The sequence below is a fragment of the Vipera berus genome, assembly GCF_964194415.1.
Source record: "Vipera berus genome assembly, chromosome: 14".
Taxonomy (NCBI): Eukaryota; Metazoa; Chordata; class Lepidosauria; order Squamata; family Viperidae; genus Vipera; species Vipera berus.
The window spans coordinates 13,625,660-13,638,698 of NC_138217.1; the positions used below are offsets into that span (position 1 = coordinate 13,625,660).

At 50.4% G+C, this 13,039-nt stretch overlaps 1 protein-coding gene across 1 annotated transcript; it reads left to right on the forward strand.

The window, feature by feature from the left end:
• Positions 1 to 298: 298 nt before the first annotated feature.
• Positions 299 to 11,304, forward strand: WSCD2 (WSC domain containing 2). The gene is made up of 8 exons (XM_081339241.1): positions 299 to 918; positions 4,645 to 4,759; positions 5,938 to 6,122; positions 6,272 to 6,393; positions 6,790 to 6,964; positions 7,753 to 7,917; positions 9,589 to 9,789; positions 10,394 to 11,304. The coding sequence occupies exons 1-8, from the start codon at positions 540 to 542 to the stop codon at positions 10,744 to 10,746; spliced, it is 1,695 nt and encodes a 564-aa protein (XP_081195367.1). The 5' UTR covers positions 299 to 539; the 3' UTR covers positions 10,747 to 11,304.
• The last annotated feature ends 1,735 nt before the right edge of the window (positions 11,305 to 13,039 follow it).

Here is a 13,039-nt window from a genome sequence, read left to right on the forward strand (position 1 = left end):
AATGTCTTTCTGTCTTAATATTATCTTTTCTGTTCATTTCTAGGTTGGATTTTCTTCCAGCTTCTTCATGATGAATGGACGTTTGATCAGCTGTGTTCTTGGACATTATTGTATACCTCAAAACTCCTTGGATGCATCTCCGCGTTGGTGAACTCTCCTTCCAAGGCAGATGGACCTGCCAGTTAAAAGCAGCAGCAGCAACCCCTGATCGCCAGGTTGCCCACGATAACTTCACCCTTGGCTGCTCTGTGGCAGGAGGAGACCAAGGACTAAACCAAACTGTCAAGAATCCCGCGTTTATTTGGAGCAGTTCTGCAACCTTCTCATTTCGAATCAATGCATGGAGAGGAGTGCCCGAGCTGGGCTGATCTGTTGAGAAAACTGCACTGAGGACCCAACCGTGGCACCAGATTCGTGGCATCAGATCCGTGGCCTCTTAGGTTCTTCCTCTCTGCTCAGAAGGGTGTTTTCCAAGTGGGCACCTGTCCCTTTGCTCGTTTCTCCACCCGGATCCCGTGAACATCCGTAATGACGCTGGCATGGCCAAGCTCTTGCTGAAATTCCAAAGATACTTCCGGCGGAAACCCATCCGTTTCTTCACCTTGATTGCACTCTACCTGACGGCTGGCAGCCTGGTTTTCCTCCATGCTGGCTTCAGTGGGGAGACGAGGGTCCCGGGGCCTGTCCCCCGACCCAGCAACAATGCTGCAGAAGGGACCGAAGCTCAGTTGCTGGGGACGCTGCCGCTTGGCAGGGAATTTAAAGCAGTGCCGGAGTCCCTGGCCTTGGCACGGAGGTACGGGACCTGGTTCAAGAGCCCTCCGAAGGACACGGCTGGGAGGAGCAGAGGTGATTACAGGGAGACGTGGTCTCGAATGCTCAAGGGGAGGAGTGTTCATGAGAAGGAGGAAGACAGAGGTAACGTTCCCTTGGGGAAGAATTTGGTTCAGGAGAATATTGGGAATAGCATGCAGAGAATGGAAATTAAGATCTTGTTTTTATCCCAGTTCCTTGGAAAGTTGGGTTGCCTTCTTTCGAAGGACTGGATCAAAACATTAGCTAGTTTGGGGGCAGGACGTCATTGAAGACCGCATTAGTCTTTTTAGCTGCTACATCCCACGGTTGGCTCATTGGGTTAAACCCTTGACTTGCTCCCACCCAAATCTTGCACATCCTTTCCTTGTGTCTTTTGATTTCTGCACATTGTTTCAATGTTTCCCCATCTATTTCACAAATTTTCATCCTGAGGCGGTTTGTGCCCAGTGGCACGACTCCCTCGAGGTTTTATTTCTCAGTGTTGCTGACTTGCCTCACAAGCTTGGTGTCATTTGTGTGATTTTAATTAGCACTCCCTTTAAATTGTTACCCAACATCTATCTCAATCCTAGCTGATAAATTTTCAGGATTCATTCCAAAATGCTCTGTTTGCTCCAGAAGTTATCTTAGGGGTGCTTGATCTGCTACCCATCCATCTAACAGTTGAGTCCTTCCGATCTCTTTACAACAAGGTTCTTTTGCAGCTATATCAGACTTTTGAAATCAAGTTATACTATGTTCCTGATGTACCCCTTATCTATCGGCTGTGTGGTTTTACTGGTGGGGGTGGGAAGGTAAACTATTCATTCCTAATTCTTGATAATCTGCTGCTGCCCCAAATAAATGAATTGTTTTCTTGCTTTCCATCAAAGGATTGCTTAATCATTTCTTCCGGAATTTGACCTGCTTCTGAAATCAGATGCATTTGTAGATTTCAGACTGCCCCTCCTGACCTGTACCTTAAAGGTGGGAACAATATTTGGACATTTTCATTGTCTCAATTCCACACCTATTCCCACCAGAGTCTCCTAAGATTGCAGCCAGCAGGTAGAAGTAATCTGTCTAAATGATTAATCTTTCTCTGTCTTTTTTAAATATACTTCAAAGAACACAACTGTATTTCCAGGAAAACAAAAACAAGGCACTTTGTCCGGTTTTGTCCCTGTTAGAAATTGGGTGGGGAAGAATAAATCACTGCATTCCCGCAAAACCCCACCCCCCATCCAAGAAATGTAGTAAATAAGGAAACATTGAGGCTGAGACAAAACATCTCTTCTGCAGAAAAGAGCCAGGAGATTCTGGGATCCATGAAGCTCTTCAGAAAGGTGGAGAAGGGATGGATCGGCTGGCCCAGCCTGGAAGGTCACCAGCTTCCCTTTCATGTTGCCTATTGGGTGGCATCTGTGCCCGGAGGGCACTTCAGCATCTCTGCGGGCCTCAGTCTCTCTGACTGACAAGCTGCTCACCTGGGCGGCAGTCATCTGCTAAAATGGAAAGATCTTCCCTCCCTCTCTCCACCTTCACACCATAATTGAATTTTTAAAGATTTAGTTCCTCATTTCAAGCATTCAAGACTGCCGGACATCTGGAGAGCCCAAGGGCCCTTACTCCTTCTCGGCACGGATGCAGGAAGACGTTTGGGGTCAAGGCTGCCGGGAGCATCCTTCCCCAGCGGTCAGCCATCTCACTCTGCCAGGCAACTCTGGGCAGCTTAGCATTAAAACCATAAATGGAAAAATAATAAGAAGCATTAAGGGCGGAGACAAGTAGCCAAAGAGAAGATTGGTATGGTGGCAGCGCCTTCTCTGTTAATCCACCGGCCATGTCCAACACAGGTTTTAATGCCCTTCCGGAAGGCCAAAGGGACGGGGCAGGCCTTATCTCCAGTGGCAAGATCGTCCAAAGAGCGGGGGCCACACCAGAAAAGGCTCCCCTCATAGGTCCCGCCGGCTGGTCCTCCGTCTTGCAGAGCAGATTCCTGATCCAAAGTCCTTCTGTTTTGGCAGTTCCCGAAAAGCAGCACCTGACTTTTAGCTTCCTGGTGATTTTTAGCCTCGGCTAGGTTTTCTTTTTCCAGCAAATAGCGGGGGGGGGGGCGTTCTGGAAACCCGTTCAGCCAGCCTCATTAGACTAATTTGATTTGACATTCCAAGAATTTCTAGCAGATGGCGAGGGAGATCCAATTGCCACCGACTGTAGCCTTGCTTGGCAGGCCCAGCCCTATGCAGTGCATTCCCTGAAATTAACCTCTGGGAGGGGGGCTCTCCGCCGTACCCAGAGATGATTGGAACAAACTGGGGGTGACTGTCCTGGACACGATCCATCCTCCCTCCCTTTGTCAATGCTCCACAGGGGTGCAAAAGCAGGGGGGTGTCCCCATTTGCCCTGTGCCCATCTCACCCACTACGTCTTTGGCCAGGAGCCCCATCTGGACCAGGGCAGGGGGCTCAGGAGGAGGGGGCTGAGCAGACCAGCCCTTGGGAAACCCCATGGAGAGGAGTTGTGTATGGGGGGAAGAGTTGGGGGATCTTCTCCAAGGCTGAACTGAAAGGACTTTTCTATCAATTGCCACCCTCTTTTCCCTCCCTTCTAAATTTTTGACACCCCAAATTTAGTGACAGGGTTTGGGGCGTGTGGATGTCCACGCAACTGACTTTAAGGCAAAAAAGTCAATTTCTCCCAAGGACTTTCCAGCCTCTCCCTTCCTCCCAGATGTCACCTGTTGCACTACACTGGTTTGTTGTACGCTCAGCCAGATGTTCAGACTGGATCTGGTGTTTTTATCCGCCTATCGAGTCCTTCCCAAGGACCTGGGAAAGGCAGATGGGGATGTCTGGTGGTGTTCAAGGCATCGTTGCAGGATGCCAGCTGCTCCCAGTAAAGCAGCTTGGTGCAATTGACGGATGGTGAATTTGTTGATGGCGACGGCGGGTACTATAAAGCCAGAATGTTATTACTTGGCTTATTATTAGAGTTTCCCTTATTAGCACATTGAGAAGCCGAGGAGAGAAATGAGCACAAAATCATTGGCCGGCTGTGCCAGGACCCTGCTGGCTGGGGATGATGGAAATGGTAGTTTAGCACCTCAGTCCAGTCTGGATGGCTCGCTGGACTAACTTCAGCCTTGGTCTCCTTTCAGATTCAAGACTGACTCTGGACAGAGCAGACCTGTAGCCTTTGGGGACTTGAGCCAACTCTTCCCCAGCTGGGAAGGTGACCCACCTTGGCAAAGTGAAGGCTGAAGGTGGACTGGCATCGCTTTCCTCCCCTTGCTGTGCCAGAGACAGGCACACCCAACAGGTTTCCTTGCACCATGCCCGGTCTTGTAAATCGAAAGAGCCGTTGGTATGCAGGAGCACATGCTTTGAATCCACATCCAGGCACTGGCAAAGCTGGCTTCTCACTCTGACGGATGGCTCCATGGACAGGCAGTGCAAATTTTGGTAGAAGGAGGGAGGCTGTGCAGCACTTAGAGAATCCTTCTAGGGATGGGATCTGTAATCCGTAGGTCTTACAAGGATTTTAAAAAATGCAAAATCTGAAAAACAGCATGGGGATTCTCCCCAGGCCAAGTTATTGCTGAGAACTGTCACTCTGGACAATCCATTTTGCCCAGTCTTCCCCTGAGTCAAGGCCCGGAGTGCGTCTCTCACTCTCTCTCACTCTCACTCTCACTCTCTCTCTCACCCTCACTCTCACTCTCTCTCTCTCTCTCCCTCCCTCCCTCCCTCCCTCCCTCCCTCCCTCCCTCCCTCTCTCTCTCTCTCTCTCTCTCTCCTGAAGTAGCCTCTTCCTTCCAAATGCTAACATGTCTTCTCCTTTCACCAGCAAAATACATCGGCTGCTATGTCGACAACACCCACCAGAGAGCCCTCCGCGGAGTGTCCTTCTTTGACTACAAAAAAATGACATTGTTCCGTTGCCAGGACAACTGCGCTGAACGGTAGGGTGGCAAATGACACCAGGACTTCATTAAGCCGAGGAATAGAGGGCCTTTCCCTCTTTTGGGAATAGGCAATTCCAGGTTCTCCCTGGCACTATTTGCCTTCCTCTCTCACAGCCCCCCCCCCCGGCCACGAGGACAGCCGGTGCAGGTCTTGTGCAGGGCCTAAGGCTGGGCTCCTGTGGGAAGGATCGCCAGACATTTCAGGACCAGGGAGAGCTCCCCGGGAAGGCAGACGTTGATCAGTCCCATTTTATAAATCTGAAGGAAGGTCTCTGGGTGCCTCTTGGGTTACATTGGGGAGGGTTACATTAGTTGGGGAGGGGGGAAGCGAGGGGCATGGTGTCAAATGGTTGGAGCCAAATCATGCTGAATTCGAGTTATCTGGGAGAATTTTCTGTAATTAGAAGGGTTGGGAGCAATTCGGAGAGGAAGGGAGGGAGGAAAAAGAGATGGTGAGCTGAACAGACCAAGAAGAACCTTCCAGGTTGTCTCCTTCCCTAAAGAACATCAGTTAATTTCCTTCTCCTCCAATTTCTTGACCCCCAAACACTTTGTGATTCTGCTCTGAGGCAGGACATCCTCCTGTGACTGCTATCTGCTGGAGATTTTCCCCTTGGTTGTTGCTTCTGTGGCAAAAGATACATATCCCTCCTCTCCACCCCCACCCCACAAATCATCACAGAATTCAGCCAGAAGTGAAGTAATATGGCTGTCTACATATTACTGTCTTGGGAAATACGTGTTTTTCTACCTGCCTGGAGTAAATCTTGGGATCAGGAGTAACATTTTGCAGACACTGGATCGCATTTCCCTCCCTGGCCCACTTGATAGGAAGAGTAGAGAGCCACTTTTACTTTCTCTGCTTGTTGAATTGATTCCTTGTAAAGCTAATGGTTGGGGTGGCAATCAGTGAAATATAGTTAAAGCTGAAAGGGACGGATGCCCAGAAATCCATCCTGGTCTTGTCCCTTGCTCCTGCCCCGTAAATCCCCATCAATTGGCTCAGAATTCCTCAAGGTAAGACCAAGTTTGGCCTTGATTCAGCTAAGCCAGTTCATGTACGATGATGATACGGTCAGCGTCCATCGTTCAGGACTTCAGCCGCTGCGCACAGTCACTGTCCAGGGAGGGACGTCTGGTCTCTCCCACACTCAGGGTGCCTTTGTGTTGGGCAGGGGCTACCTCTATGCGGGGCTGGAGTTTGGGGCAGAGTGCTACTGTGGGCACAAGATCCTGGCCGTGAATGTGAGCGACACCGAGTGCGACATGGAGTGCAAAGGAGAGAAGAGCAGCTTTTGCGGGGGAGCAAACCGTCTGTCCATCTACCGCTTGGAGCTGGCACAGGAATCCACCAGGAGGTGTGAGTGTGGCTTCTGTTTTTGAGGGCGTTGCCACAGTGCTGTTCTTTTGGCTAACTGGAGGAAGGGTCTCATGCCCAGAGTCTCCTTAGTGGGTCTGCAATGGCTTTTGGATTCTAGTGAAGAAACCTCCTTTTGCTTCTCTCCCCAGATGGCAGTGCCATCTTCCGTGGCTGTTTCCGTCGGCCAGAGAATCTCTCCTTGGCTCTGTTGGCAAGCAGGCCCCTGAGGAACATGTCTGTGGACCGATGCGTTGACCTCTGCACAGGAAAGGTGAGCAGAAGGGGCTGCCCCAAGCCCCAAAGCCTGGCCAAAGCCCCATGTCTGGACCGCTAGTTCCATATCCCTCAACTCTTCCTGGGTACCCACGCAGGCTCCGTGGAGGCGTTCTTTGGCCACCAGCTGCCACTACTTGATTCCTGGGTGGGACGGCATCTCGTGTCTAGGGGATGTCAGAAAAGAGGGGCTGGACCATGGTGGAGCCACGCTGGGCCCTGAAGGGCAGAATCGGGAGAGCTGGGCACCCCTTCCCCTTCCCACGGTTTCCACGAGAATGCCAGGACCTCTGCATCAGCCCTTCCTGTTTGGCCAGCAGGAACTGACCTTCACCCATCTCTGCTCGCAAAGCCTTTGCCCCATGCCTAGCAGTGAATTCTCCCTCCCTCCTAGGAGTACCCTCTGGCAGCTCTGGCTGGCACCTTCTGCCATTGCGGTTTCCCCACCACTCTGTTCTCCTTGCATGAACGAGAAGGCGAGCATCTTTGCGCCCAGAGGTGCAGTGGGGAGGAATTCGAAAGCTGCGGCACTTCAGACTATTTCATTGTATACCAGACCCAGGTGCAAGGTATCAGGGGCAGGGGAGGTGCTGGGGAAGAGGGCCCGGGGGCCGTGGGTGTTCAGAAGACCCGCACAGTCTCCTGTTCCATCACCAAGGGGGGTGTCTGGTGGACACTGTGTCCAGCACCTCCTGAGATCACCTTAATACCCACTTCTCTGGTTATTAATTTTTAAAATCATAGCATAGTTCCTGCTTTTGGGCAGGGGAGTTACAGACCCTCTAGTACAGTGTTTCTCCACCTCGGCCACTTCCAGATGGGGGACTTCCAGAGCTGCAGCACGAAGAAAGAGAACGCCGCTCTTTCCCTTGTCTGAGGGTGCAAAGAAGGGAGGTGTCGTCCTGGCTTGTGGGCTGGAGAAGGCTTCAGACGTAAACCGTAAGAGTGTGGTAAAGTCCCAGCTGAGGCTCAGCTTCCATGTAAAAACCACATGAAATAAATACATTTCTTAAGCCAAGCGTCTGTTCTGGAAGCTCAAGGAGATAGCTTCAAAACCTTCTGCTCTGGGCCTCTACCAGTCAGTCTGGGGCAGGGGTCTTCAAACGTGGCCCTTTTATGACTTGTGGACTTCAACTCCCAGGGTGCCTGGCTGAGGAATTCTGGGAGTTGGTCCATAAGTCATAGGTCCAAGTTTGAAGACTCCTGGTCTGGGGCAACCGAGAGTCCTCAAAGGCCACCAGAATGAGCAGCCGAGGACGGGCAAGGAAATCCCTTCTCCTTTCACCTTCAGAAGTGGGAGTTGTACAGAAACATCTCCTTCGTGAGCTCAGGAACCATCTCTTATTCTGTTTCGCAGACAACCGATGTATGGATCGGAGGTTTCTCACCACTCGAGCCAAACAGCTGGTCGCCCTGGCCAGCTTTCCCGGAGCTGGCAACACCTGGGCACGCCATCTCATTGAACTGGCCACGGGCTTCTACACCGGGAGTTATTATTTCGATGGCTCCCTTTACAATAAAGGTGATGGCATGGCTTTCTTGGGAGTCAAAATGGCTGTGAGGGGGGGGGATCGGAGAGGGGGGTGGGTGGGACCTATCCTGAGCCATTGAGGGGCACTCAGCTGAAAACCTCATTCTGCTAGGAATTTGCTCCTCTCTACCTCAGCAGCTTCCACCCACCAGCCTGTCCCCCCACAAAATCCAGGCCGTGAATGGAGCCTCTTCTCTGTAGTCTAAATAATCTTAGTGAGTCACTTTTACTGCCCAACTCCTGGTCTTCTGGCTTTGCTCTAACTACCTGGTAGAACATCTCCTAGGCCAGGGGCCTCCAACCTTGGCAACTTTAAGACTTGTGGACTTCAACTCCCAGAATTCCCCGGCTAGCCAGAGCTTTGACCCCACTATTTATTTCAAACTCTGCCCAGCCCAGATAGTTTGGGAATTTGTCTCTTCCAGCCATCACTTTATCATCTTCCTTTCTCCCTCCCTCTGTTCCTTTTGAACTGTCAAGCCAGCTTCAGATCCTTTTTTGGAATTTGCGGTTGCCTGGAAACCAAACCTTGAAAGTTCTAGCTCATCACGGTTTAAAAAGATCCGTGGGAGAAAAAAGACAAATTGGTTAACAAACAGCCCTTTTTTTAGAGAAAGCCCTGTGCAGCTTGGCATCCCACGGAAAAGTCCATTGCAGCAATCAGCCTCCGATCATCTCGCCAGGGAAACGAAGGTCTGGGCTGGGACTTAGCAATCCCACCAGGGGAAAAACGATGCGCGATTCGCAACTCTCGTCTCTGTAAAGCATCCATTGCAGCTGACTGGTGAGAAGAGAACACAGAGGGGGAGGCCTGAAGCCAGAAAAGTACACAGAATAACAGAGTTGGAAGGGACCTTGGTGGTCTTCTCTGCAACTCCCTGGTCAAATAGGAGACCTGGACCATTTCAGACAAGTGATTGTCCCATCTCTTCTGGAAACCTCCAGGGATGCAGCACCCACAACTTCTGAAACTTTCTAAAAATAATATTAGGGCCTTGTTGGACCTAATTTAACCTCCTGTTATCCTGAGGACAAACAGGCTTTCTGTAGTTGTTGTATTAACCGTCCCGGCAGAGAAGGACAGCTCAGATTGTCAGGCTGATGTTTATTTTTCTCACCTATGTTGGAATCCCGCCGAAGAGGGTGGTTCATTTCTAGCGCCTGCAGGATCAGAGCAAGCCTTTCCTCTCTCCGCTGAACCACATCCGTGGACTCACTTCAAAAGGAAGATTAAGGGAAGAAATCCAGGAAGTGCCTGCCTGAAACTCAAAAGGGGCCTTGGAAGAGAAAGAGGGAAAGAGACGGGGGGGGGGGGGAGAAGGAGAGGGGGTGGGAGAGAGGGGGAGAAAGAGAGACAGCTTCCTGAAAGCTGGACAGCTTTATCCCTGTGTGGAGGACTATTTTCATTTTAGGATCTCCCCGCAGTTAGTTCCTATTTTAAATTATTTTTCAACAGCCGGTCAATGTGAGGAGCCTCCTCACGTGAAATAATTCGTCCTGACTTTTTCCTTCTCTGTCCCTTGCCCTGCCCAGCCCTCCCAGAATTATTAGACAGCTGAAGAGCTGCAGAGCATTCCTCTCATCCTCCCTTCCTTTCCCCATAGTTGCTGCTCACGCTTCGCTCTTTCTTTCCTCCCCTCTCCCTGCCACCCCTGCCCAAAGGGTTCAAAGGCGAGCGGGATCACTGGCGCAGCGGGCGGACGATATGCATCAAAACCCACGAGAGCGGGCAGAAGGAGATCGAAGCCTTCGACTCGGCCATCCTCCTGGTCCGCAACCCCTACAAAGCGCTGATGGCGGAGTTCAACCGGAAGTACGGGGGCCACATTGGCTTTGCTTCTCATGCCCACTGGAAGGGCAAGGGTAGGTCTGCCCGTCTGCCCAGCCGGGGTGCTCTTCCACATTACAGTCTCCTGCAGCTCCACCACGTTCCTTGAACTTCAAGGCTGAGAAGCTGAGATGCAAGGACAGAGATTCTGGACAAGCTAGGTTGAGTGCAGGTTTCAGCAAAGCCCCAACTGACCAGGATGAGCCTCACGCTACACCGATATGGCCTACGCTGCTTCTCCCCACCTGTGTGCTCTGAGTGAGGGTCATGTCTCAAAGAAGAAGGTGGTGGATGGCCATCCTTTGTGTCTGCCATGGACCTGTTTGGCCTGGGGATGCTTGACCTCCAGCTTTTTACCTTCATAGTTCTTATTAGTCAGCTGTGTAGAACTGAAAGAAACCTGATCTTTAAAAAATACAATCTCTGTTTTGCTCCATGGCATTAATTTTAAGATGGCCCTAGGAAAAGCTCTATGCAAAGTTTTATGAGATAGAATTTTAAAAGGTGAGTTGCCCGGTTTGTATTTAATGAAGCTATTTAAAGCTTTTGTCTCTGGTCGTGGGGAGGATAAAAGTTCAGACAGAGCCTGAAGATCCCAAGGAAGGTGTAGCAAATAAAATATTTTCTTCCTTCACTCAGAGTGGCCGGAGTTTGTCAAGAATTATGCCCCGTGGTGGGTGACACACACCCTTGACTGGCTGAAGTTTGGCAAGGAGGTCGTGGTGGTTCATTTTGAGGACCTCAAGCAAGATCTCTTTGTCCAGCTCAAGAGGATGGTCAGCCTGCTGGGGGTCTCAGTTCACGAGGACCGCTTGTTGTGCGTCGAGGGACAGAAGGACGGAAACTTCAAGCGGTCAGGGCTGAGGAAGCTGGAGTATGACCCTTACACTCCAGAGATGAAGAAAATGATCAACAGCTACATCAAAACGGTGGACATGGCTCTGAAACTCAGGAACCTCACAGGTGTCCCAAAGGACTACTATCCCAGATGATGGGCAATTGTTGGGGCAGAGGAACCGATCTCCTTCGGAGGTGCCAACTGGCTTCTTCCTGGCCTGGAACCATTTCCACCCAGTAGGTGGTGTGGGAGCACTCACCCTGCCGGTGCTTGCTTCTGAAGAACCCTTTTGCATGAGCAAAGATGGCGACTGTCATGGTTGACCAAAGATGTTTTGGCCAACCTGTCTCCAGAAAGTGAGGTCCATTGGTGGGAGGTTTTTGCTGCTGCTGTTGCTGCTTCTGCTGCTGCTTTTTTTCTAGAGGTTTTGTGTTCCTTCCTGCCGAAGTAAGACCACTCTGCTCTTCCTTAGCTGGTTGCCTTCTTGAACCCAGTTTGAAATAAGTAATTTAGTTAAAATCTCACAGTGCGGTCACCTTCCTTGGTTCTGCTGACCCCAGAAGAATGCTCTGTTGTTGAATCCTGGACTTTTAGACCTGGTTTACTGTTCAAAGGCTGGTCAGGATGGTTTAACTGACCGGTGCTGAGCTTTGTGCTAGCAATATAATTTCTGTATCTTCTTTGTTGGGGCAACCTCAAAGCTGCTGGACTCCATCTGAATGATCCTCAGGTCAAATGCTGCCCATTAAACCAACTTTCAGTGTCTGTGTTTGGGAGGATGGCACTATTTTCAGTATGAGTTGGTAGATCTAATCACAGATAAAACTAAACATCTGTCTTTCCCTAAATCTATATTCATTATCCAGTTGTATCTCCATCTCCTGATGTGAGGAGCAACTAGGTAGCTGCCAGGCTATGGTGCTGCTCAGTCAAGGGGACTAGAATTTTATCTCATGTCTTAAATAACACAGAATCCAGATGCGACTTATTCAAGCCTATTTATCTTGCCTATCATCCATCACCTCTACTTTATACCATCTATTATCTATCTATCTATCTATCTATCTATCTATCTATCTATCTATCTATCTATCTATCTATCTACTTTCTTCTTCTTTCTTTCTCTTTTGTATGCATAAAGGCAAAGATAGGTTGGGGGAAAAAATCCACTAGGCTGTTTTTCAATTACCTAATGAGAATCAGTTTTGTTCTGTGACCGCCAAATGCTGAGGAGGAGCAAGGGATTGCAAGGGATGAGAAGAAGCTTGGAGAACGTGAATAGCAGCCTTGTGAGAAAGCATAACTGCCTGGCCAAAGTCCAGAACAGCCGGGCTGCCCATTGCGACATTTCTCTGCAGCCTCCACTCCTTTGTGGGGTGTCACTTTGCATCTCCAAACAGAGCATTTCTGTTTTACATTGTGCTGATGCTCCTCCTTTGGCAAAGAATCTGCTCGCAAAGCCAGGCTCTCTGCTCATCAGGAGCCACCCAGCAGGAGGATGGATGTGCGCGGTGGCCTTGGGGAAGGGGCAGAGCTGAGCAGAACGTGACGGCGGCGGCTTCAGTCCAGCGGCAGCTGGAACATCACCAGGGCTAGATGTGGGTTTGCAGGACTGTGAGTGTGGAAAGGAGGGGCTGGAATGCTTCCTACCAGAAGGGGTCTGTGCCCTCCCCTCCCTCCTTTCCTGCACCGCTCCTCCCTTCGCTCCCTTCCCGCTGACCATGGTGCTGAATACCAAATGTGTGGCTCCCGCTTGGCGTCTTCACAGGTGCTCCCACTGCAAGGTCCTCAGCTCAGCCCCTGGAGAAGTCAACAGCATCTTGCTCAGATCATTTTGAGGAGGGGCTGCTGGTAATGGGCTGCAGATCTCTTCTGCCCGGGGTGGGGCTCTCCTTCCAGGCCAAGGTCTGGGACATTCTTGCACTGCCCTTTCCTTGCGTTGATGTCGTCGTTAATGGGAAAAAAGGGAGTTCATAATCACAACGTCTTGGGAAATTGGGGAATACAAGCAAGTCCATGCAATTCCAGAAGTCCTTAAGATGTCATGCACAGATGCTCTGATGCCCATGGTAGGCACAGAAATAGGAAAATCAGCTGACCAAAGGCCGTTTGGGGGATGAGATGTTGAAGGGAGGAGGAGGAGGAGGAGGAGGAGGAGGAGGAGAAAGGGAGGGAGGGAAAGAGAAGGAAGGAAGCAAGGAAAAAATATTTGTCTCCACTATTGCATAGTTACGAGAGTCCAGATTCACTAACGAATAACTGCAGCCTTCAAGTTAAGATTTTCCAGTGTCCAGCTTAAATTTGTTTCCTGGTTTCATCCTAATTGTGCTCTCACATCATAGTTAACCAGGTCATGCCAAGACTGAGCAAATACATTCCCACAAAAGGCTAAGATGTGTGAGCGTTCATGGTTATTCGGATTTGCCATCCCCATGTTGTGTAAACGT